This window comes from Buteo buteo, chromosome 1 (genome assembly GCF_964188355.1).
Source record: "Buteo buteo chromosome 1, bButBut1.hap1.1, whole genome shotgun sequence".
NCBI classification, from domain to species: Eukaryota; Metazoa; Chordata; class Aves; order Accipitriformes; family Accipitridae; genus Buteo; species Buteo buteo.
This window is the reverse complement of record NC_134171.1, coordinates 58,636,085-58,659,395: the sequence shown is the minus strand read 5'-3', so window position 1 is coordinate 58,659,395 and position 23,311 is coordinate 58,636,085. Positions and strand designations below refer to the sequence as shown.

Below are 23,311 nucleotides of genomic sequence, written 5' to 3'. Positions count from 1 at the left end.
AAAATAGCATGGAAAGTTTTTTTCTATGACAATCATCAATACTGCCTGAAAGCTTATGTTCTACTGTACAGCTGTGAATTTTCCATAAATTTCTATCTGATCACTTGCTATCCATAAATCTTCTTTAGACCTGAGCAAAAAATGGGTGTCTCTCTTTCAAGAGAACTGAAAGCCCAGGGGTCTTAATGCAAACTGAACTTTAGCTGAAAGTAATTCAGAATAGTCCATCTCTGAAATAAAGCCTGCAAAATTTGTGTAAGTAAACTTCATGGTAGATTCTGCTTTTATAGAGTTTGGTGAAGCTAAGAAGTTTTCTTACAATTACGCTTATTTTATAATTAAATATCAAAAAGTGTTAATAGCACGTTGCACAGCTTGCACTTCACAATTATACTATTGTGCTTACAATGAGCTGTCAGTGTAGTCTTATGTTACGTTACAAAACTCACAAGCTGCAATCCTGAGCGACTGATCCTAGCCTGAGATCTGGGCTACTTTCCGTCCCCCCATCAGCTGTGACATTATTTACTGTGATAGGAAGTGTACGTGCTATTATCTGACTCAGTTTTCCATCTGTATTAGATGGACAGTAGTGTTTCTCTACTTCAGTGACGTCTTGTGGACATTAAAGAGTATGAGGCACCTAGATACAGTGTTAACAGAAACTGTAGAAGTACCTGACATTAGCAATCCAGCGCAGCTACTGTTCAGCTTAAACAAAATTTTCATTGTAAGCTAGAGTCTCTTAGGGAGATCTTTGGCACAGAAGGCATTGACACAGAAACTACATGATCATCTCTGAAGCACATCTTGGTCTTGCTAACATCCATGCCCACTTTTGTAAGCACAGACACTACTGTAAGCCCTAGCAGCTTGTTTCTGCCTGTTTTATACAGTCATCTTTCCTAGCAGATGAGCTGTCATGACCTTACGCAGCTAGGGTTTATTTCCAGTAACCAGACCGTGCCTACAGAGCTGTCTTGGAGTATACCTGGGAACAAACAGGCCTTAGTGATATACTCCCTGATAACAAGGGGATTTCAATTGTTTTGAACTTACTTGCTGGAAAGTCAAACCACTTTGGAGCCTTGTAAGGTCATGCTTACTGGGTGTCAGCCTTCAAGATTGTCCTGTGATGCTCAGTCATTCTGACTTTGAGAACCTGATGTGTTTTGCCACAGCCTACTGCCATACAGCACAAACAGTGGACCTGCAGTTTCTTAAATGCCTTGATAGACATTCGGAACGTGTAAGGTGGCACATATGAATTCTCTCTTTGATGTGTTTCCATCCTACATCCTGTGTGGAAGTATAGCTCTGACATACTCCAGTCCTATGTGTTACAAGGGAGAACTCTGATAGCTTCCTCTTGCAGTCCTTCTCTCTGCCTGTCCAGGAATGCACACGTTTGTTGCAGTCGTAGTGAGAAAGGTCATCATAGTAGATCACAGTTTATCACTGAAACCTTTTCATATATATGTCATCTCTTTTTTTTTCTTTTTTTCCTCTTCATTTTTTCTAACTTGAGCAGTCAAAAAATGAAATTGTATTCATTTAGCACAGGTATTACTGCAGTGTTTTGAGAGTTGGAAGTGACTTAGGGGTGACTCTTCTGTTTCACGTGGCTGAATTTCACAAAACGGCACAATTAAAAAATAAGTACTACTTGGTTTTAATTCTTCTATTTTGGTTTGCATGGTTATTCAGGATTTCAGAATTTTCAAGAAAATGTTAAGCATTGCTATTCAACTGTTGGCAGTATCTCTATGCTTTTTGTTGTGTTTTTATTACTGACACCCAAAGTAGTCTTGCAAAGTTGTGTGATAGTCACAAGCAGCACACTGTTTTCATAATGTGATGGTGTCTGTGTGTGCTGCAGTTGTCAGAAACTACCTCATTTGGGAATGCTGACAACTAGTTTTCAGCCTAGCCTTTTCCTTCTGTTCCTCCACTTCTGGTATCTCATAGACGGATCTCAGATCAGCTTTCAGTATGTTTTAGCACTTGAAGTCAGCATGCCATAGAGAATAAAACATAATTTTCCTCGCATGATTTTTCCATGTTAACCTCTGCACTAATGCAGAAGCATTGCCTTGGTGCCTAAGAGATAAAGCACATCACTGTGAATTTCCCAGAGCCCTTGAAATCTGCTTTCCAACTTCTAGTCTTGGGCCCATCTTTGGGAGCTGACTCACAAGGCATTGCCTGGCCCAGTTGCCAGCCTCAGAATAAATAAGGATAGGAGCTTAAGAGTCAGGCAAGCCCACACTGTCAGAGCAGACTGGAGACCACTTAAATTCATCTGCCGTAGCTTCACCGTAGCCTGTATTTGGGGCCCTCGCTTTGCTGTCCATCGGTGAGCAAGGCAGTGGTATGAGGTGGTTTCTTACATCACCTGCCATCCATCCTGTCGCCTTGCAGAGCAAGCTAACAGAAAGACGTGTCCCTCCACCTCAGCCCTTCCAGTTTGTGGCCACTGAGCATGGTCTGTGCCGGGACACGCGTCGGCGGCTGCCAGCTGTGCTGAGTGGGGACACCTCTGGCTGCGGGGCAGAAGGATGGACAGCAGGCTGCAGTCCCGCTTACAGCAACTGCACCAAGGTTTGCCAGAGCTCATCTGTTAGAGCCTGTCCTGGCAGCTTGAAGGCTTCTTTAAAATATAAATGGATATGACCTTTTTTTTTTAAACAACAACAAAAAAGCTCTGACTGACAATGCAGGACAATAAAGAGAAGTCATATGGAGGAAAATCAAAGTGGTAATTAGGGCGATGCAAGATGATTGAGGTTTAAAATTGTGGGTCTGTACTGACCTTTTGTTTCCTGAAAGACTGTGCGAACTGGGAGCTCTGGCCTTTTCCATAGATGGGGGTGCGGGAGAAGGCCGAGTGTGTGGGTTGGCACGATGAGCCTGCGCCGGCACGCTGGTGCCAGTGTGGTGTCCAAGAAAGACAGCTGCCTGACGTCCATTTCTGTCCTGCACCTCGGTCACGTTAAGGGTGCTTTGCTGTACAGCAGTCTGCTGTTTGATTATTGCACAGCGCGTTCTCTGGGCACAGCCATATGAGACTTGGCTTTCTATTAAGGTACAAGCGTTATCAGAACAGTTTTACTTGGCTGGTTTGTACCCTGGGGACAAGTCATGGTCGTCCTAGGTACTTTCAACACCCTGTCTGCTGTTGCCATGTATGACAGTGTAAGTATCTGAATGTGTGAAGAGTTCTTGTAAGAGCCATAAATTATGATATCAACATATGTGTCATCAGATTATTAAGCGTGAGAAGTCTTTTAGATGCTTGCGGCGGCCAGTGTTAGTTGAAAAACTGCCAGAAATTGTAATTCCATGTGGATATAAAAATGTGTATTGCTCATGTGCATATTTATCCATGGATGCTGAGAGCAAACCTTGTTACCATTGAAACAGTTGGATGTGGGTTAGAAAATGTTTTAGCTACCCCCAAAACAATTGGGTTTTTTTCCTAACTGCTTTCTCAGTGTTCAGATGTTTTTTGTTTCTATGCTGTGAGGTGGGGGAGTGACAAAAAAAGTTCTGTGCATGTAATGGTCTGGTAAAATTGCCTATATTTCAGGGGAAGAAAAAGAAGAGGAAGAGAGAAAAGTTGCAGGAATCAGCATCAGGTAGGCCATGACCAACTCTTACTTACCATTCACCTCAGGAATATTTTAGAAACCAGGGCTTGCGCTATTTAATTTTTACATGCTTTTTTCTAACACTTGCTTCTGATAGATGTTTTAAGATACTTCACTTTGAATGCAAGCTTGTGAAAATGCACACAATACATGTCTCCTTTCCCTTACACCTTTCCGTACAGCAGTCCTCACTGCATCAACATCTTTGGCTGAACTTACGCATTGCTGCAATCACTGTCCTGCTTTACCTTTGCTTTTCTCCTGAATCAATGTTGTAGCATCCTTAGATTTAACTATGACTCAAATACTGTGTGGGATTATTGGACACTAGAAACTTCACACTGACCTTTTTGTAGCCACTGTATTTTTTATTGCTGTATTTTACATTTCTGTGTACACTAACAGCTGTCTAGTAGGTTGGCTAAAAGCATCAGTGAGGTCTCCTCTTTGCCTGTAAAAAATATTCAAAGAAACACCCTGTTTTCCCCCACAAAAATGGCTGGTATAAGAACCATAAAAAAATCAAACAACAAAACCAAAAACACGCCAAAAAATCCATGTAATACTGTAGCAAACAAACTTATTTGGAATGTGCAAAAACACTGTAACAGAAATTTGTTAAAGGAAAACAATCTTCTACAGGTACAGGCCCCAGAATGACAGCTGCCTACATCTGAAGCATGGTAAGAACATCTCTAAAGCTTTCCTGATGATAAAACTGAATTGTAAAATAAGCTTTCTGATAAATTTTATGCAATAATATGAATTTAGCAAAAATTGCAGAAGTATCATATCCCAAAGCTAATGTTACTTTGACTACTGATGGTTTTTATACCGGCTATCTATTAGGTGTTCACCATTTCACTTCTTAACCTTAATATTTTCAAATTGACCATACCTCACTGACTTGCTGCAAGTCTGCCTGTGGAGTGCAGGGATGGGTTTATTAAGCAGTGCAAACCCTCCCAGCCAGCAGACTGTCACAATTCATAAGAGCAGGTTAGAAGCTGGCTTCGGAGTACATTTTATGTGCTGACATCTACAAGATGCTGGCTGGGTACACTTTTTAAAAATGTATTCACCTGTATACTAACAAAACTTCTGCTAGGAAAATGGGACTGTATTTCAGTTATATCAAGAATTTCTCCCTGGACTGTACAGTGGTATTTCATGTGTGGTGCGGGTTGGTTTCTTTTGTTGTTGTTGTATTTCCAGCGTGTGTTTTCTCTCTTCGTATCATATCATCTGCACAGAAGGTGGAATGACTAGTGATTACACATATCCAATAACACCATCTAGCCTGCTTGTGAGTGCACGTGGTACCACAGTGAGATCCTCATCTCTCAGTGTTTGTGTTGGAAGGCTGGTCCTTCTCTTCCTCTCAGTGTGATACATCTTCTAGTAGGAATGGCATTCATTTGACATAATAGTTGCTTCTACACTGTCTAAAAAATAACACTTTCTAAACTTACCTATGCATCAAAGTAGAAGTGGGCTCTTTATCCCCTCTCCCTCCGCCTTGTTGGGCCGCACGATCCCCTTAGCACTCAGAGTGGTCAGCAAAATGGCCTCCTGTGGGCCCTCCGCTCTGCTTGGACTTTCAGCCAGAGAAAGCCCAGTTAAGTTTGTTCTGTGCAGTGTCAGTCATCAGTCAGTCAGCATGATTCAAGCCTCTTCTGCAGTTATGCCATTATGCTGGTTAGTCTAAACTTGGTTGGGTTTCAGACTGTGGGGGGCGGTTTAAAGCTGAAGTAAAGTGAACAGGCAAAATGCATGCTCTTTTTTTCTTCCTGCTAAGCAAAAGTTTTTCAGGCAAGCAGACAGTCTTGCCCTTTGCAGTATGCCTGAGTCATGCTGATTTTAGACGTGGATTGCAGCATTTGGGTTCTGTAGCCTACACAACAAATGTAGCTGATCATTAGTTACAGTGACTGCCGTAAGTATTATACCTTTAAAAAAAAAATGCAAGTGCTTTAACCTTGAGTTTTATAATTGATATTTCAGCTTAGTTGCCCAGGTCCATGACTGTTGTATTTTTCCCTTTGATGTTAACACGGTACCAGTAAGCAAACCACACATAATTTTATCCGAATTGACGGGGAGCACTCGATTGGGATCAGAATACAACTAAGGTTCAAGTGACAGTTAAAAACCGGGGGATATTTGGTTTCTTGGATGCCTTACAATCTAAGGATGACTGCCTTGCCTACACTGAACTACTTTTGTTGGAGTTTCTCTGTTTGCATTTTCCATAGCAGAGGATGAGTTGAAATAGAAGAGGGTGAATGTTCTGAGTATGTGGGTTTTCTCTCTTTCCCTTTTACCCCTACACCCCTTCCTTCCTTCCCCTTAAGCTCTGTAACGGTGTGGAAACTGTTGGTAATAATACCTGTCTCTCTGTCCTCATGCAATTTATAACACAGAGTATGAGAACAGTAGGTATCTTCTTCCATTGAAGGGGGAGTATGCTGTTGACTCCATATATGCGCATGTAGGCAGCCTCACTAAATGTTGTGTGCTGAGCAAATGCTCTCCACTGGAGACATACAGATCTGCTCTAGCTGGAAGTAAATGCACAGAATGATTTAGGGAACCTGAATCAGCCAGACTTCAAAGTAAACTTCTGAAGGTTAAGACTCTTGCCCTTTGCAAGCCTAATCCAAAGAATGTTTTGCCCACAAGCATAATATCTTACCAGGCCCACAGCAGAGCTGTTGTAGTCTTTACTGGATGGAGATAATAAGTTTGGGAATGCCTTTCAGTGAGTGCCGCAAAGAGCTCTTGAAGACAGGAAAACACTAGCTTTCTTGCTTGTACGGATGGTGTAGCAAAGAGGGGGAAGGAGGGTGGGAGGTCTGGGAAGGAGACAAGCGTTCTGTTATCTGAGAAGAATCAGAAATGAGTAGGTGGCAAGACCAAAGAAAGAATCTCGAGATCAGCACAAAGGAGATCAGCCAGGGCTGTAATTACGGTGATGTAAGTGAGAAGGATGAAATGGTGGGAGGGTTGTGTGGTGGGATGTTCAGAGGAAAGTAACGGAAGAGACATGCAAACAGAAATGATTTAAGATACTGTGAAAGTTTTGGGTGTGGTTTTTTTTTGTCCTTGAACACTTCAGCATGTAACTGATCTTTAAGGTGGACCTCTAACCTGCTTTTTGCCTTCGACATCATTTGAGCAGTGAAGTCAAGGTGGTAGCATTAAGTTGCTCCTCTTCCCAGGGTTGTACACAGCAGCAGGCTTCTTATGGCTTCACTGCTTAGGATTTAGGTGAGTTCCATGATCTCCTCCAGCCTGCTGAATGGCCAATTTGTAAAACACTTAGAGTGCTTCAGGAATACAGTGAGCTGGCGCTCCAGTCTTTGCTAAATTGTCCTGGGGTACTCCGAAGCATGTCGCCATTCTTTTAAGAGTTGTGGAACTGTCCCCAAGCAGGATTTTGTTTTCAGTTGACATGGTCCAACAGAATGTTTGAAATAACTTTTATTTGTTGAAGAAATAACTCGTATTTATTCTCTCCTTTTGAAATCAACCGAGAGTGGCATAAGACCTGATAATACTAAAAATGAGTTTGGAAGAGGCCAGGAGGGAAGGGGAAATGAGGAAAGCTAAGATTAAGGACAATGTAGAGATCGTCTCTTGAGCACCTTTCAGAGAGGTGGGTGTTTTCTTGTTGCTTTAAGCACCGCCTTCTAGAAGACTTGTAAATGGGAGCAATTCTGTGTCAGAAGTGGAGATTCCTGGTTTCCTATCTGGTTTGACTTTTGGAAGGAAAACAAGCTGATTTTTAGCATCTCGTGAATATTTTTAAATCAGCAAGGAAATAGAAGGGTACTAGCAAAAATTCCTCCTGATTGTTCTGCAATGTGGAAATAGTTAACTTCTTATGACTTGCTATTTACGGTAATTGTAAAAGGCACATCATCTGACATATGGGAGGATGCAATTGGGAAGTCCTCACAAGCTACATAATTTAACATTGTGTTTTGGCATATCTTCAAGGGCTAAAAAGAGTGATAGAGAAGCTTAATAGACATTTGAAAACCTGTGAGAAGTGTATTTGTGGCTTGCAAATTCCATGACAATTAGCATTTAAATTAGCAAAGCTTTAAAAAATGAGAAAACTTGACTAATACTGATTTACAATCAGAAGCACTTAAAAGGATCAGAATAAGACTGTTTAACTTTAAACAATGAATTATCTGTATCCTTTCAAACTTCCTACATGGAAATTAGAGCCAAATTTTGGTGCAGAAGTGATTTTTGGATAGTGTTGTAACAAACTATGACTGGATTGTCTTTTCCTTATTACTCAGAAATAAAACGGAGTGAGGCTGTGAAAGGAGACTATAAAGTGGACCAATCTACAGCCAGAATACTGTGGAAAAGAACCATCTGATGAATGTGGTCATGGTTGACCATGGGTTTCTGGCCTGCATCCTAGAAGGGAGATGCAAAGAGGATGTGGTACTTTGCTTTCTGAGGCACATGTTTTCTAACCTGGCTTGTCCAGTGCTCTTGAACTTGCTGCTGGAGTAGTTGAAAACGAAACAAACGCTTCACCCCTTTCCATACCCTTTGACTGCTCAGAAGCTTTAAACAGCCTGGAGGATTTGTGCAGAAGTTAGTGCATGTGAGAATTTGTGTGGCGATGGTGGTGCAGAGACATGTCCTGATTTGCTTTAAAAATATGTTTCCTGTGTGACCCATGTTTCCTGTTCCCTGTTTTGCCTATAAACAGTGGCCTTCAGCATAGGCAAGAGGGACAGAATGAACAGAAGAGAATTTGCTGGATTGAAACATTTATATTATTGAACACTTTGCTTAACTTCAGCCTTTTTCAGATAGGCATAGAAATTTCCAATGACAAAGGGTATAGCCCTCAGACAGATTCCCTCCTGCAACTTAATTCTGACCTGACACTGAACTTGCCGGGGTGAAAGGTAGAAAACCTCCTCTCTTTCAGGCTCTGTGACATCAAGAGAAACGTCAAAAGAGCAAACCTGAAGAAAAGCTGCCTCCTGTTTAGGTGGCAGGTACAGAAGGGCACTGACACCTGCTGGGAGAGATGCAGCAGAGCAGACCGAGTGCCCCAATTTCCTTTATCAACCTGGTGGAGGAGCCTTGTGAAGTGCAGGAGGGAAGGAAGGAAGGGTATAAAAGCTATTTTGGGTGCAGAGACACCATGAGGGATAAGGGTAAGACAGGGTAGGGGCCAAGCATAGGTTTTCTAAAGAAAAAGACAGCAGAACACTTTGAACTAGACAATCAGGATAGATACAGGATTAGGGAAACAAGAAAATTCTGTAAGTATTTACAAAACCTTAGTTTTTGCAACCAAAGGGTGTAGCATGGTCAGCTGTGAAGTTGACCTTCAGCGTTTCATGTTTTGAACTGACACTGACAAAGGGCAAAAGTAGATAATTCAGCAGGTGAATGTCCAGAACTTGTTTTTATTTTGTCAGATGCTCAAGTTGCATCTGTGAAGTTAGAGATGCCTAATGAAGTTTGAACTCAGCCACATTTACAAGTGATTTAAAAAAAAAAAAACCTATATCGTTTCACGTCTGAGGTGTTAGCAGTAGGAGGCTTGGGCTAGAATGAAGGAACAGTGGGATGACTATTGTTCTAACTCTTCCTGTGGGATAAGGTGGGGACAGGGAGTTAACGGCTGGTGCACCACTCTTCTCTGGACTAAACCAATATGTTTTAGTGGATTTAGTAAACTCCCCACCAGATTGAGAGTTCTAAGGTCATGCGCAAAACTCTGTAGAAACAAACTGTTTCATAAAGAAAACATAAGATTTTGAAGTGTGGTTTCATTCCCAATTGGAAGAAAACCTCAGCATTTTAGTGTTCATCTCAGGTCTGTATTGCATTTTCATTTTTTAGTGTATTTACATGAAAAATTTCAAAATGAGAAATTGATACCGTATTCCTCAACAGCTAGAAAGCAAATTGTTTTGACATTGTCAAAGTCTCTCCCATTTGTTTCAGGAGACTAAGCTTGGGTGAAATATGTCCTCTAATTTCAACGGAATTGTATTCAAATGCTATTCTGTCAAAGCTTAGCAAACTTCAGCACTGAGTTTTGTTTCTGTCTGCCTCTGACTTTTAGAGATTATGACTGGATTGAAGAGGTCTTCTGATATACATGAATGCAAAACCAGCCATCCTGAAGACAAAAAAAAAACCCAGACAACAAAACGAAACCAAAAAGCCTAAATTTGACGTTGCAAAAGTCATTGCTAATAGAGCCAACCTTCTCATACCAGTCGGTTCCTTAATCCTCTACTTTAAGACTTTTTATGCAAGTCATCTTTTAAATCTCTGATCCTTTACCCGCTTGTTAAGACTGTACCATATAAACAATTTTGAAAGTGTGCAGATTGGAAAGCTGTACAAGGAGGGAAGCTCACAGCAGGGCCAGCTGAAGCACCACTGTCTAGCCAGTTAAATGTGAGACTGGCAACCCGTTAGACAGTATGTGTTTTAGTCTGACCTTGCAGGACACCAGTGTTCTGCCATTGGTTCCAGCAGTGGAAGCAAATGTTGGAAGCATTTGTGCAGTGAAGGTGTCATTGGCACTGGGGGGTAGTGTGTGAGCAGGGTTAGATGGAATGAGGGAAATGGTACCAGCAACCATGTCTCTGAATTAATGTTCTTGCCATAGGCATCAATAGAGCGGAATCAGGGGGTAAAAGAACTAAGGAGACTTAACTGGGCAAAGAGGCTCCATTTCTGAAGTTGCTTCCTCCTTGCAAAAGTAAGATACGTGTTTCTTCATTAATATTAAGTTGCATCAGAATTAAACTCGGAGGAGTTTTGAGAGCCCTCTATCCTTCATCTCTGGGATACCTGAAATTGCACAAGGTAAAATGTTATTGCCAAAATAACTACATATAATTAGTTTTATGGTGTGTGCATTTATTTGTCTTGACACTAGGTGAGACTACGTTTTGATGAATAGTTGGGTTTCTTCCCATACATGTGTTTTTGAGATACACGACAGGAGGCTTGCGTATTTCGGACCAGTAGAGATTTTCTGCTGAGATGACTTAATGGTATCAAAGTGAAGTTGATGCGTTTGAATTTTCTATTGGTTTCTGTGTGTAGAAGAGTTGATGAAGATAAATATTCAGGTTACATCTGACTTACCTTTGGTTGCATGAAAGCAACTATGTAAATTATTCCATGTGCTGGAAGATTTAAATGTTGAGATTGTCTTTCAAAGTACAGTGTAAATTCTAACCTATGTTTAATTGTGGCAGAAAAGAAGATATACAAAGGAAACTTTACCTATTATTTCTTTCTTTTGAAAGATTTTCACTTACTACTTTACTAGTATGTCATGTCTTTTCTGTTACAGCAGGTGAAAACTAGGGGCACTGAAATTGCTACTTCAGAACAGATGCATCTTTCTTCACAGCTCTCAGTCTATAAAATAAATAATTTTTAAAATAGTATTCTGAATATTTATTATATGCCATAAAGATACAAAAAGGGCACAAGCCTACTTCTTCTTCCCTTGCAGATCACTTAGTATATTATTCTTCTTAAGAAGAATAATAATAAGCTGCTAGAGACAGCTGTCTAGAGGTAATCTGTTTTTTATTATAAACATAGACCCTCTCTCTCTTCCCACCTCCAACAGGAAAAACATGTTGTGGGTCTTCCTGTACGATCATTTTAAAGATTGTAGTGCAGGGATAGAGCTTCTAGTTTCATGCTGCCTACACTGGGGGCCTTTTATAAGAGCCACACCTGCTTTGGCATCACTGACTTCAGCTGCACAAAGCGGGAGCCCTAAAATACCTGGGCATTCCCCATGCTGACACTGACCTGCTCTGGAAGAGGTCTCTGACTCATGGAGGGGGGAAGGCATTCCTGCTCTTCACCTAACGCATCTAGCTTAGGCCAAACTCAGAGGACAGAAGTTAGGACACCAGGCTCCACCTGTAGTCAATGGAGAAGTATTTTCAGGGTTAGCTGCTTGAGGGCATCTAAAACACCAGTGGATAATTTGTTACTGGAGACTTGGTTCAGAGTTACCAGCAAGGGACTGACACTAACAGTAGCAAGGGGGAAAAAAAAACAAGACAAAATTACCACTGACATCCTTCAACATGGCAGTATCTGTTACAGTTTTACGGTACAATTTTGATGTAATTTCTTTGGCAACAAAGGCAGCTTAAAAGGTTTCCTCTGCTGCCTGCTGGTATCCAGCTCTTGCAGAGAGGGCTTTTTCCTGTGTCGCGTAGGTCCCTCCATCCATGTGCTGTAACAGCTTGTGGGACCCTGCAGCAAATTGGGTTACTAAAATGACTGGGGTTTTGCTGGGAGGTGTTTTTTTTTTGTTTAGAAACAACAAAGGTTGTGGAGTGTTTGTTTTTGTTTGCCCAGAACATTTCAAGGATCTGGTTTAGGCTAACCCCACAAACCATGGCACAGCTGGGCAGGAAGAGGAGCAGACTGCAACGCCGGCATCGATCTGCTTGCGCCTGAAACTCTCTCCAGCTCTGCTGCTAAAGAAAATACAAAGGGGCTTCACAAACAACATGAACCTTTCCCATAAATAATGACCTGGTTTTGCATACCCAAGTTTCTGGAGTATTGGATAAACCCTGGCAGTAAGTCGAACATGTTCATTTTGGACTTCAAAAGAAAATGACAGTTTCAGCTGTGGGGTCCCTGAGTTTGCCATGTTGTTTGAAGTACTGGATTAAAAGCCAGGTTTGGAGACTGACTTTTTTTTTTTTTAATACATATAACTGCTGTTATATGTTGTCTTGTCTCTTCTTACAAGTGTATGAAAACAACCTATGGTGGGGAAAGGTGTAGAAAAAAAGTACCTGGTTTAAAATCTTTACTTCTTGCTTTCTGTGAAGGATTAGCTATCTCTTTTACTCTGTACTTACTCCTGTACCGACCCAGACACTCTTGACTTTCTTCCATAACCTGGATGAAGCTGCATAATCCTCTCCCTTGTTCTAGCAAAATGGAGATCAGTTAAAGACTAGAGAAGGAGGACAAGGCCCTTGCAGACCCACCCTTCAATCCATCTTGTTCCCAAGCGTGGGGAGGACTTCTGATCCCCCTCTGATGCTCTTGCCCTCAAGCCATTGAGCCCAGGCTTGTTAGGAGGCTTTAGTTTCACTGTAGTGATTCCTGAAATACAGTTTTATCACTTCAGTAGTAAGGCTTTTCTTTTTACACTGAATTACTTTTGAATTTTATTTGTTTCTTACTTGAGGTGGGTTTTTTTTCCTTTCCTCCTGCAGTCAGATGTACACTGCAAATGGCACAGACAGTACCTCCTATTGTGGCTCGGGCTCAAGACTTCACATATGTAAAATGTGACTTGCAGCACTTTCTTTGAAGCCTAACCACAGCCAGGGAGCTGTAATTGCAGTCTTTGATTGCGCCGACTTCACTTGTGGATTGGGCTTTGCTAGGGCATGCCTCGCTTGGCGAGACTTCAGCTACAGCCCCCCAGTGAAGCCTTAGATGTGGGAAGTCTTCAGTCTCCTTAGCACATGCCTGTGGTTTCTTGAAAAGAATCCTGATTTGACCTGTTTTATATCTGTAAGGCAACACCATCGTCATTCGTATGTTTTAGGTATTATTTGGTTTATCAGCAGTAGAAGCAATTTCCAGCATGTAGCCTTAATGTGCAGCTGGGGAAAGGCTGGGTTCTAGATGCTGTTTTCACAATAGCTACTGTGTAATTTGCTGTACTGCAGTATTCGCATAAAAAATAAAAATATTTGGGGCTTTGCTGTGCCTGACCCCCTTGCAGAATTACAGTAGTATCTGCAGCCTCTCTATTGGAGCAGGGGATAATTAGGTGCTGAGAGGGGCTATGGAAAGGAGGCAGGCGCTGCAAAAGCTGCGTTTGGATTGAGAAAGAACCAATGGCCGCTGTTTGAAAAAGCTGAGGGCCAGAGCAAGGCCGCGGTCGTTATTTTAACCTCCTGACTTCAAAGACAGCTTGCTGGTAAGGGAAGGGGGGAGGAGGCACGGAACCATCTCAACAGAAGAGCATTTCATTTCCTTCAGTGAAGTAGACATTCCTGGCTGCTAATGGGGAGTAGCTCTGAATCACAGCACTTGTATCAGACTGCTGTGAACTACTGGCCTGGCGCCTCAAGGCCATTCCTCAACAGGAAGCTGAATGTTTTCATGTAAGACTGAGAGGAAAACCTTCCCAGGAAGAGCAACCTGGACCAAACCTTTGAAAATCTGGGATGAAAAGGCACAAAATAAATATAAAGCTGCAGGGTGCTCTCCCCAGTGTTCCTCTGCTGTTTGCTTGGCCCCTCTTTCGTGCTCCTTGGAAAGGTAGAGCCCTTCGCAGCTCTTTGATCCGCATGTGTTACGGAGCACTGTGCTACTTATAAAAAAAAAAAAAAAAAAAAAAAAGAAAAGGCAGGAAGCTCAGAAGGCTTTTTTTAGTTGGGACTTGGGCTGGTTTTGTGAGGAAATAGGAACTGAATTAGTCAATACAGACCACCTCTGTTGAAACCACTGGTTTGCCAGTGGACTTTCAGCTGTACTGTTTAAGAGGCCACAGTGGCTTTAAATATCCTTTTATGGCTACCAGCAGCAGGTGAAAGTTACTCACTGTGTATCAGGGATGGTGGTATTTGGGGGAGGGGAGAGCGACCTTCAAGTTAAAGCTATACAGGACAGTTTGATATAAATTTGTGCTTGTTCTTTCTACCTTACTTAGTCTGCAGCTAAACTTCAGTGTCCTCAATTTTCCTTTCCACTAAAACAATGCTTGTGTGGGTGGCCTCTGATGAGGAGTCAACTTGTTTAGTAAGATTTCGGGCCCTCAGCTTGCACTCACTAAAATCAAAGGATCCACAATCAGTTTTGGAGGCTTTCTATCCTGGAGTGCATTAGCCTACGTAACTCCTTATTCAGGAGCTGTACTCAACCAGTACGGGCAAAATGCTTTGCGTCGTGATGGCTTACATGGAAGCTGCAGCAGATGGGAGGTGGGTGCCCAGTTACAAATGGCCCTGGTTTAAATACTGCTGCTGTAATATTTGCTGATTAATTTCTGCTTGTGGCTTTTACAGGCTCAAACAGTCTATTATGATTAGTCTAACAGAAGTTTGACTCATGGTTTAAACCATGTCTTCATAAACTTGTTCTGTCTTGCCTTGTGTGATTCAAAGTGCTGGCAGTGTATCTCCTTCGTGTGACTAAGCATTTTGTGTTTCTTCTGGTGAAAATTCACTTGCCTTCATCAACAAACTGCATTCCTGTGCTAATTTTGGTCATTCTCAAAAGCTCTGCTCATTGAACCCTCTACTTGTTTGGCAGCTGAATAGTACCTGGAGGCCTAGAGGTTAACATAGATTTTTTGAGATACCACTAATCCTGAGACCATTACTGGAGAGCATATGTCCGTCTGTGGAAAAACGCCTGACTCGTTAGACAGTCTTTGGGTGGAGTCCCTGTTATAACCCAGTTGTCTGGGTCAGAAGGGCAGGGGTGATGGTTGAGTTAGCAATTGCCTAAGTCAGCTGACGTAACCCAGAGACCTCATGATGAAGAACGGTTCCACTCTGGATGAGCAGTATCTGTGAGGCTTGCATTGTTGGCCTTTTCACATGCTCTATGAACATAAATCCTTCCAAGATCCTAGTGAACTTTACAGCTAGGTAACTGGCAGTTGGTAATCACAACTGGAGGATGTTCCTCACCCTGCTGAAGAGCAGAATGAATCGTCCCCAGTTGTGTGGATGCATGGTAGGGTCACTGTTCACACAAGCCTCATCCACCACATTCCTCTACCCAGCTGCTTACAGAAGACAGCATTTCTTCATTTCTGCAGGGAGTAGAGCTTGAGGCTCTGAAGTAGAGGTTTAATTGACTTCAACAACAGTAGTACCAAAGCCTGAGGATGTCTAGTTTAGTAACAGATATCTGGGTCAAATGTTGTAGATAAATGAAATCCACTACAAAAGGGAATTACTTCTGTAATATGTTGAATGTCTAAATAGCTTTCTAACTGGTGTGGACATCTATTTACAATCCAAAGTACTCTCCATAAATATTCTTGCAAACTTCAAGCAAGAGCAAATAGCAATACTCTGCACTTAACTTTGACATTGCAAACGCACGTTCTACTAATACAGTTGTCATAGAGTTACAGTGACCCATCACCAGCTTCTCTGAAGGATTTAAAATAAAAATAAAAAAAAGGTTTCATATAGTCTTTATCACTCTCTTTCTCTTTCCCCTCCCTGTAGGTGGGAAGAGAAATGCTTTCTCAACTTGCAAAGCAAAGGCGGCGACACCAGGACCCCTTCTGGAGATGGAAGCTTGTTAAACCCTAGGTGTGTCCTTCATCCACGCAGACCACCCCCAAGGAGTCTGTCTAGGATGTCATTCACCCTGATGTCACTGCTAGAGACACTGAATCATAAAGACAATCACTGCCAAAATCCTTCACTATCACGAGGTCCAGCCCCGATATAAATAGAGCAAATGAGCTCCTGGGTCAGCAGAGCAGCTTTTGTCTTCACTCCACCTCTGCCTTGCACTCTTAAGCCCCCGTCTCATCTGTGTCCATATCGAGTCAGCAAAGTAGCGTGGCTGTCTCTGCCTGCTTCAGCCAACAGAATTACGTAGACCACAGCTGCCCCATACAGCACATCGAGGAATGGAATTTGCCTGGACCAGGATGACACACTCAACCTTCTTTTTATTTAATGGTGCGACAGGATCAATTTTGGTTTTAGCTTTTTTAAGAAACTTGAATGCTTTTATATTTTAACTTTTAGTTTGTAATTTCTTTGGTGTATATTTTACTAGGTATGAGCTTTTAAACAAGTGTCAGAAATCTGAAATACTTTTTAAATAAAAGGGGTTTTTCTTTTTTTTTTTTCTGCCAGAGGAAAAACCTGTATGGAAAAAAAGGTGGCTTTTTTGTTAAACTATTTGTAACAAATAGTGGCCTCTCAGTCTATATAATACAGTGTCCTATAGAACTAAATAAATGTAACAACAGTCAGCTGGTCAGTAGACCCATCAGTCTTGCATCATCTACTCTGTAAACATAAGCAATACATCCAGCAAATCTGACTGCAGTGAGTTCTCCTTTTCACCCATTCCCCTTCTCCTTGTAAAAAGCCCAGCACTTGAATTATTACTTCAATTGTTCTGTATTTGTATCTGTTTTTGTTAGCCTGTTAGTGGGATTTTATGCCAGTTGTTGAAATGAGCATTGATGTACCCATTTTTTAAAATAGTAAGGCACAGCCTTTGCCAAAAATACTGTCAACCGATTTTTTTTTTTTGTCATTCCAGTTTGAGTTAATGTGCTGAGCATTGGTTTTTTAATAAAAGCTTTGTAATAAAACTAAAGTCAATTGTCTGGCTTAAAAAAAAAAAAAAAAAGAGAATGGCTTGTGCTAGAATCCCTCGAAGGTAGAAGCAAGCCCAGGAAGGCACAGTCACTTCTAAGGCTGAAGACTTCTGACTGAGTCTTCCCTCGTAGGAAATGCAATCTGTCTGTTCAGCTGTTTGCTCACTTGAAGCAGTTGTTTTGGAAGATGACAATCTTTTTCTTCCTAAAGAGAGCAGAAGTCTCTTGTTTTCATAGTAGGAGTAAGGAAGGGGCCAGCTCAGTGCTCCCTTATGCTTCTCAGTTAGATTTGGCCCACACAGAAGTACCAGGGTCTGCAATCCCTCCATCTTCAGTTTCCTACTAAAATCTTAAGTGAATGCAGCAGCAGGTTTAAGCTTATGATTAGGAATATAGATTCCCCTCTTTCTGGATGCGGTCTGTGCCCACACAAGAGGGAGGAGCCTACAGTTAAATTTCTTATAGCTGTATAAATTATCCTACAGTCAGGGACTGGAGCTGGCTGCAGAATCAGCTGTGGAGGGCCTGGTTTCACAGTGTCAGATCCAGAGAGTCAGCATGCCCTGCCTACAGCCAACTGGTGCCTGTGAGACGTTCCTGCAATAGCAAGCAGCTCCTCTGCACACTTCAAAACTGGAAACACAGGAGTTTGAGTTTTTCAAGCCCCAAACACTACCAGCAACTTCTCTGACACCTTTCCCCTTTTGTTCAGGGACTGGTATTCCAACAGCTATGAAAAACAGACACAGCTGCCTGACTTCTACTGAAGGACTTCAAAAGGAAAAAAACCACTGTAGCCATAGATAAACTATTCCAATGGTTTGTGAGCACCACTGCAGAAGAATTATTATGAACTGTACATTGAATCAGCATACCTTGTATTCTAGCTCCTGAATCTTGTTTGGTGCGAGACTGGGCTGAGTCAAGCTTGAGCTACAAGAAATGACATAGGTGAGTTACTGCCTAAGGAAGCTTTGCCATTAGATTGTTTGTAACTGACCCTTAAACTCTGTTATATAAGAAATTTCATAATTAAAAATGTTACAAAACAGCTTCCTCTTAAACCAGCATGCACTGCACACAAACCCAATTTTAACAATGTAACCAGCATATTCTTGCAATATTTATTTCTAGCAACTACTGATTACATTAATGTGGTGGGTTGACCCTGGCTGGACACCAGGTGCCCACCAAAGCCGCTCTAGGGAAAATATAACAAAAGGTTCGTGGGTCAAGTTAAGGACAGGGAGAGATCACTCACCAATTACCATCACGGGCAAAATGGACTCGACTTGGGGAAATGAGTTTAATTTATTACAAATCAAATCAGAGTAGGATGATGAGAAATAAAACCAAATCTTCCCCCTCACCACTCCCTTCTTCCTGAGCTCAACTCCACTCCCAATTTTCTCTACCTCTTCCCCCTGGCAGCACAGGGGGACGGGGAATGGGGGCTGGGGTCAGTTCATCACACATGGTCTCTGCTGCTCCTTCCTCCTCAGGGGCAGGACTCCTTACTCTTCCTCTGCTCCAGCGTGGGGTCCCTCCCATGGGATAGAGTCTTCCATGAACTTCTCTGATGTGAGTCCTTCCCATGGGCTGCAGTTCTTCACGAACTGCTCCAGCATGGGTCCCTTCTACAAGGTGCAGTCCTTCAGACACAGACTGCTCCAGCGTGGGTCCCCCACAGGGTCACAAGTCCTGCCAGAAAACCTGCTCCAGAGTGGGCTCCTCTCTCCATGGGTCTGCAGGTCCTGCCAGGAGCCTGCTCCAGCGCGGGGTTCCCATGGGGTCACAGCCTCCTTCAGGCATCCACCTGCTCCGGTGTGGGGTCCTCCACGGGCTGCAGGTGGAGATCTGCTCCACCGTGGACCTCCCTGGGCTGCAGGGGGACAGCCTGCCTCACCATGGTCTTCCCCACTGGCTGCAGGAGAATCTCTGCTCCTGCGCCTGGAGGACCTCCTCCTCCTCTCTTTTGCTGCAGTTGCCGTTGCAGTTTTTTCCCCCCTTCTTAAATATGTCCTCCCTGAGGCGCTACCACCATCGCTTGATGGGCTCGGCCTCGACCAGAGGTGGGTCCATCTTGGAGCTGGCTGGCATTGGCCCTATGGGACATGGGGGAAGCTTCTAGCAGCTTCTCACAGAAGCTGTCCCTGTAGCCCCCCACTACCAAAAGCTTGCCACGCAAACCCAATACAGTTTAAAAAAAGCAAAAGAAGTGACCAGGCAAGGGAATGTTTTCAGATGGCAGCAGAAAAGACCTCTGAGAGGACAGCAACTGTATACTGGAGTTTTGCAAGCCTTAGCTACGTTTCCTTTCCAGTCAATTATCCCAGCCTTTGCTGGAAACCTGTCTGGTTTTTGGTTTGGGGTTTGGTTTTTGTTTTTAAAGGGAAAAAAGCAAGTACTTTAGTGCAGTAATCTTCTAAATCAAGGATTACTGTAGTGAGTTCTGTAAATTACATGTTCCAAAGATAACAGTTCTTTTTAAAACTTTTTAAAACACGACTACTTTATTTAGGTTTTTTAATGGCTATTTAAAAAGCCACTTACCCATTTTGAAAAAAAAAAATTGTTCCCAATAGAGATGTTAGCCTTATATAGCATGTTGTCCGACATACACAATGTAGTGAACAGTTGCCTGTCTTAAGGACGAAAGGTCTTTCAGCTCTAACAGTGAAGGAGAAAAAGAATTCAGGAGCTAAAAATAACATCTCTGCTGTTAACATACAGTGAGCAAGCACCATGTGTTGGGTTCATTCATAGATCAAAGACCTTTCACATGTAGCAACTATGGGAAAGGTTAACTAATATGCAAGGCTTAGGATGCTCCTATGGGAGTACCTGAAACAGAGGATCAGCGCTATCCTGGAATACCCTCTGCGACTTGGGTCAGTGTCCGCTCCTGCTCCCCACTGCAAATCAGCATTTGTTCCTGCAAGACTGAAAGAGCAAACTGACCCAGGCCCTCGCTGTACCGTGCCAGCTTGTAAGTGGAGATGGATGAGCTAGTGAAAATGGCCTGGTGATGGTGGTGTTACCCTGGCAGTAAGACCAGGTTTAAATCCTTGTGATACCAAATAAAGTATTCCAGGTGAGACTCAAAAACGACTCCTAAATTCCCAATGTGAAATTTAGGCAGAAGTCAGCATCTAACTATGCCTCTCTTGCGTGCCCCAGGAAATGATTATCCTATATTTCCCACAGAAAATGTCTAAAAGGATTTAAATGCTCCTACCTAATGGCTGAGTTAATTACCCAGATGCTTCTGCACAAGCATTCATAAACCCACTCTCTCCCTCCATACTTCATTCCACGCATGCACCAAAACCACTTCTGCACAGATCACAGTACAGGTAGTCCCATTCATAAACACAGGAGATATCCTAGTAGCTAGGAAACACACATCCTTCTCCCTCCCCTCACCAAAAAAACACCAAAGGGCAAAGACACGGAATAGGGCAGTTGAGGCGGGATTATTTACAGCTAATCAGGCCAACTTCACAGGACGGTCTGGCTCCTCAGGCTTCTGGATCACCTGGAACAGAGCCATTTCCCCTCTGTTACATAAAAGAACAATGCTGCAGGCTAACTTTGGCTTCTTACACAGAAAGTGATGACAGATTCACTAGTTGGGCTTTTAGGGACTCACCAGCTCTAGAGAATTATCTTCTGTTGTAGTTTCCGCTTCGGATTAGCTAACAAAAGGCAGTAAGGTAGTTGTACAAGTGATAGCTTGATGGTTAGGTCAATTTGCAGCACATGTGGGACCTTAAAGACCCAATCTTCGCTCCAGGCTGTAGGACAGCAGAATCCAGAGCATCAGTCATCTGCACTCCTTTGAAACCACTACAGTGCACAAGGCTTTGAAGCAACCATTCCATTTCCTGATGGCCTCCTGCTCTGATCTACATGGCAGCTAATTAGGCTAAATCAAGACAGGCAGAAAATGAAGGACACTGCAGAAACTAAGAAATGCCCACTAATCTCTCCAGTAACACAACTGCAGTTTGTTCCCTTGCATTCACAAGGGGGCTAATGTGCCAGGAAGCGTCTTCTCCAGCGTAAGGACCTAATACAAAGTAGAACATGATGGGGGAAAAAAGTGACTCCACAAATAGCCAGAACCCTGTCAGCTATGGACACATTTCTCCTAAGTCGGGTCAGTGACAAAACTACTGGGCTAAGAAGGAAGTTAGCCAAAAGGAGACCAGCTGTAACAGGAAAATGGCCTGCTGTAAACACAGACATTCTGAGATGAAGCCAAAAACCTAGAAAGTGTGCCCAAACACATTCATTTTTCCACATGACAGGCCAGGATGAGAACTTCTGGATTAATGTATGAATTTACTCTGTGAGTCTTCTCATGGATACAAAGATCTGCTTTAGAAAGCAAGAAAGCAAGCAAGCATCTGCAGCCCCAGGAAAAGGGACATATCTGCCAGAAATATGGGAAATGAACCTCTTAACCACCAGGTCAAAGCAAGGACTAAAATTCTGCTCCCCATCCTCCCAGGTAAATACTCATACCTTCAGGCCATGGGCTTTAAATGTTGTCTCTCTGGCTGGCGCACTCCTCCTGCAACAACCATAACTTCACTGAGCCACAGAAGCAGCATCTGCTTGGCTGAGATAATAATCACTGCTTACCTGGCCTGGGATACTAAGGTTTTCTTCCTGTGAATGATGTTCAGCAAAACACACTTCACCCATCAAAAAACACAAAACACAACTCACCCATCCCACCTCCCGGAAACCCAACACATACAAATAAGTGACAGGTTTGTTCACCCTTCTCAGCTAAGGAAAACCAACACGAACCAGCAGAGCTAGGAGAAAAATTTCCATTGCCTCATACCAGAAGAGCAACTCACCCAAGAACTGGTCTGTCCTGTTCACTGTGCTGAGAAAAGGTAACTACAACAAAATAAAATCTTCAGCAGAATAAGAAAAATAACATACTCCACAACTTAATGGTGGTCAGGACACTTACTTGGAGAGGCAACTCTTTGAATTTGGATTAATTTCCTACAGCTAAGAAAACTGGCTGAAAATACTGCAGGATATTGATTAGGCTGAAGTGGGACCATCTCTGTGTCTTCTTTTAAGACAGAGAGAACAAGCCACAGAAACAAGGACTCAGATCTTGACAAAGCAAAATGCTATATAAGGGTTAGTTTTTCTCAGCACCTACCTGTGAAAGTGAAGTGCTGGGTAATAGAAGAGGAGACAGTAGACACCAGAACATGGCTGTGGCCCCACTCCTTGACTGAGACGAAGTTTCAAAGCCCGAGACCACTCAATCCGAAATCAGATAGGCAGTAATCATGTTTGCAAACAAACCATGTGGCAGAATGGCCACTGCTTTCTTCCTGTAAAAACCTGTCAGCTCAAACCCTACTCAACTTTTTAGTACAATGTCCTGAAAGAATTCACAATCAAAACACCTTAATCTAAGGTCCCTCAACAAATTTAACAATGAGTTGTTTTAATCACTGAAAATTCAGATTTTATAAGGAAGATTTTGACATATGGTCTAAAAGTTTCACTTTATGTGGGGCTGGTATAACTGCATGGCTCAGATATAAAACCACTCACAGCACTCAGTTAGCACTGAGCAGTCTAGTTCTGCCTATACTGGTATTCTAAAGGAGTTACTCCCCACAATTTTTTCCCTTTTTTTTTTTTTAATGTGTGAATTTACTGAAATTACTTACTAAGCAGAATAGCAAGCAATTTCTCAATATCCAAGCAGTTTATTCCCTCCTTCCTCTGGTCCATTTGATTTCACTCCTGCTCCATGGTTTCTCCGTCCTTCCACTTCTCTCTTGTGTTTGACCGACTCCTCTGCTCTTGCCCTGTCCTCATGGGCAACTGGGGCTTCCCTGCTGATGGAACAGCACTGCTAAGTGCTCTTGCCCACTAGGAAGGAGGCTCCCCTTTCCAATGACCTAACGCTGGATTTTCTATGAACATGAAGATGGCCTTAAATCTGTCACAAGTCTAACACTTATACTGTATCTTCAGTCAGTCCAGTTTGGCAATAAAAAACATTTGAAGAAAGAATGAAGGAAAAGACTATTTTCAAGTCAATTTAAGGAAGAATTTCCCTTTATATCTGTTCCCGAAACACATTCCAAGGATGGTACTTCCTTAGCTCACAGATATGTTGTGAGGATCAGATACAATTACATATAAGTAGTGTAAACCACTGACAGAAGAACTAAGGGGTATCTTAAATGAGATGCATACAACTACACTACGGGTATAGTTATTG

General features: G+C 42.5%; 1 protein-coding gene across 1 annotated transcript in view; it reads left to right on the top strand.

Moving 5' to 3' along the window:
* The window catches only part of LEF1 (lymphoid enhancer binding factor 1), a 69,609-nt gene extending 53,309 nt beyond the window's left edge, over positions 1-16,300 (top strand). Inside the window, exons 10-13 of the mRNA XM_075039928.1 lie at positions 3,086-3,195; positions 3,590-3,638; positions 4,293-4,333; positions 15,917-16,300. Coding sequence (XP_074896029.1) covers positions 3,086-3,195; positions 3,590-3,638; positions 4,293-4,327 — 194 coding nt within the window. The 3' untranslated portion in view covers positions 4,328-4,333; positions 15,917-16,300. The remainder of the gene's footprint in view (positions 1-3,085; positions 3,196-3,589; positions 3,639-4,292; positions 4,334-15,916) is intronic.
* The last annotated feature ends 7,011 nt before the right edge of the window (positions 16,301-23,311 follow it).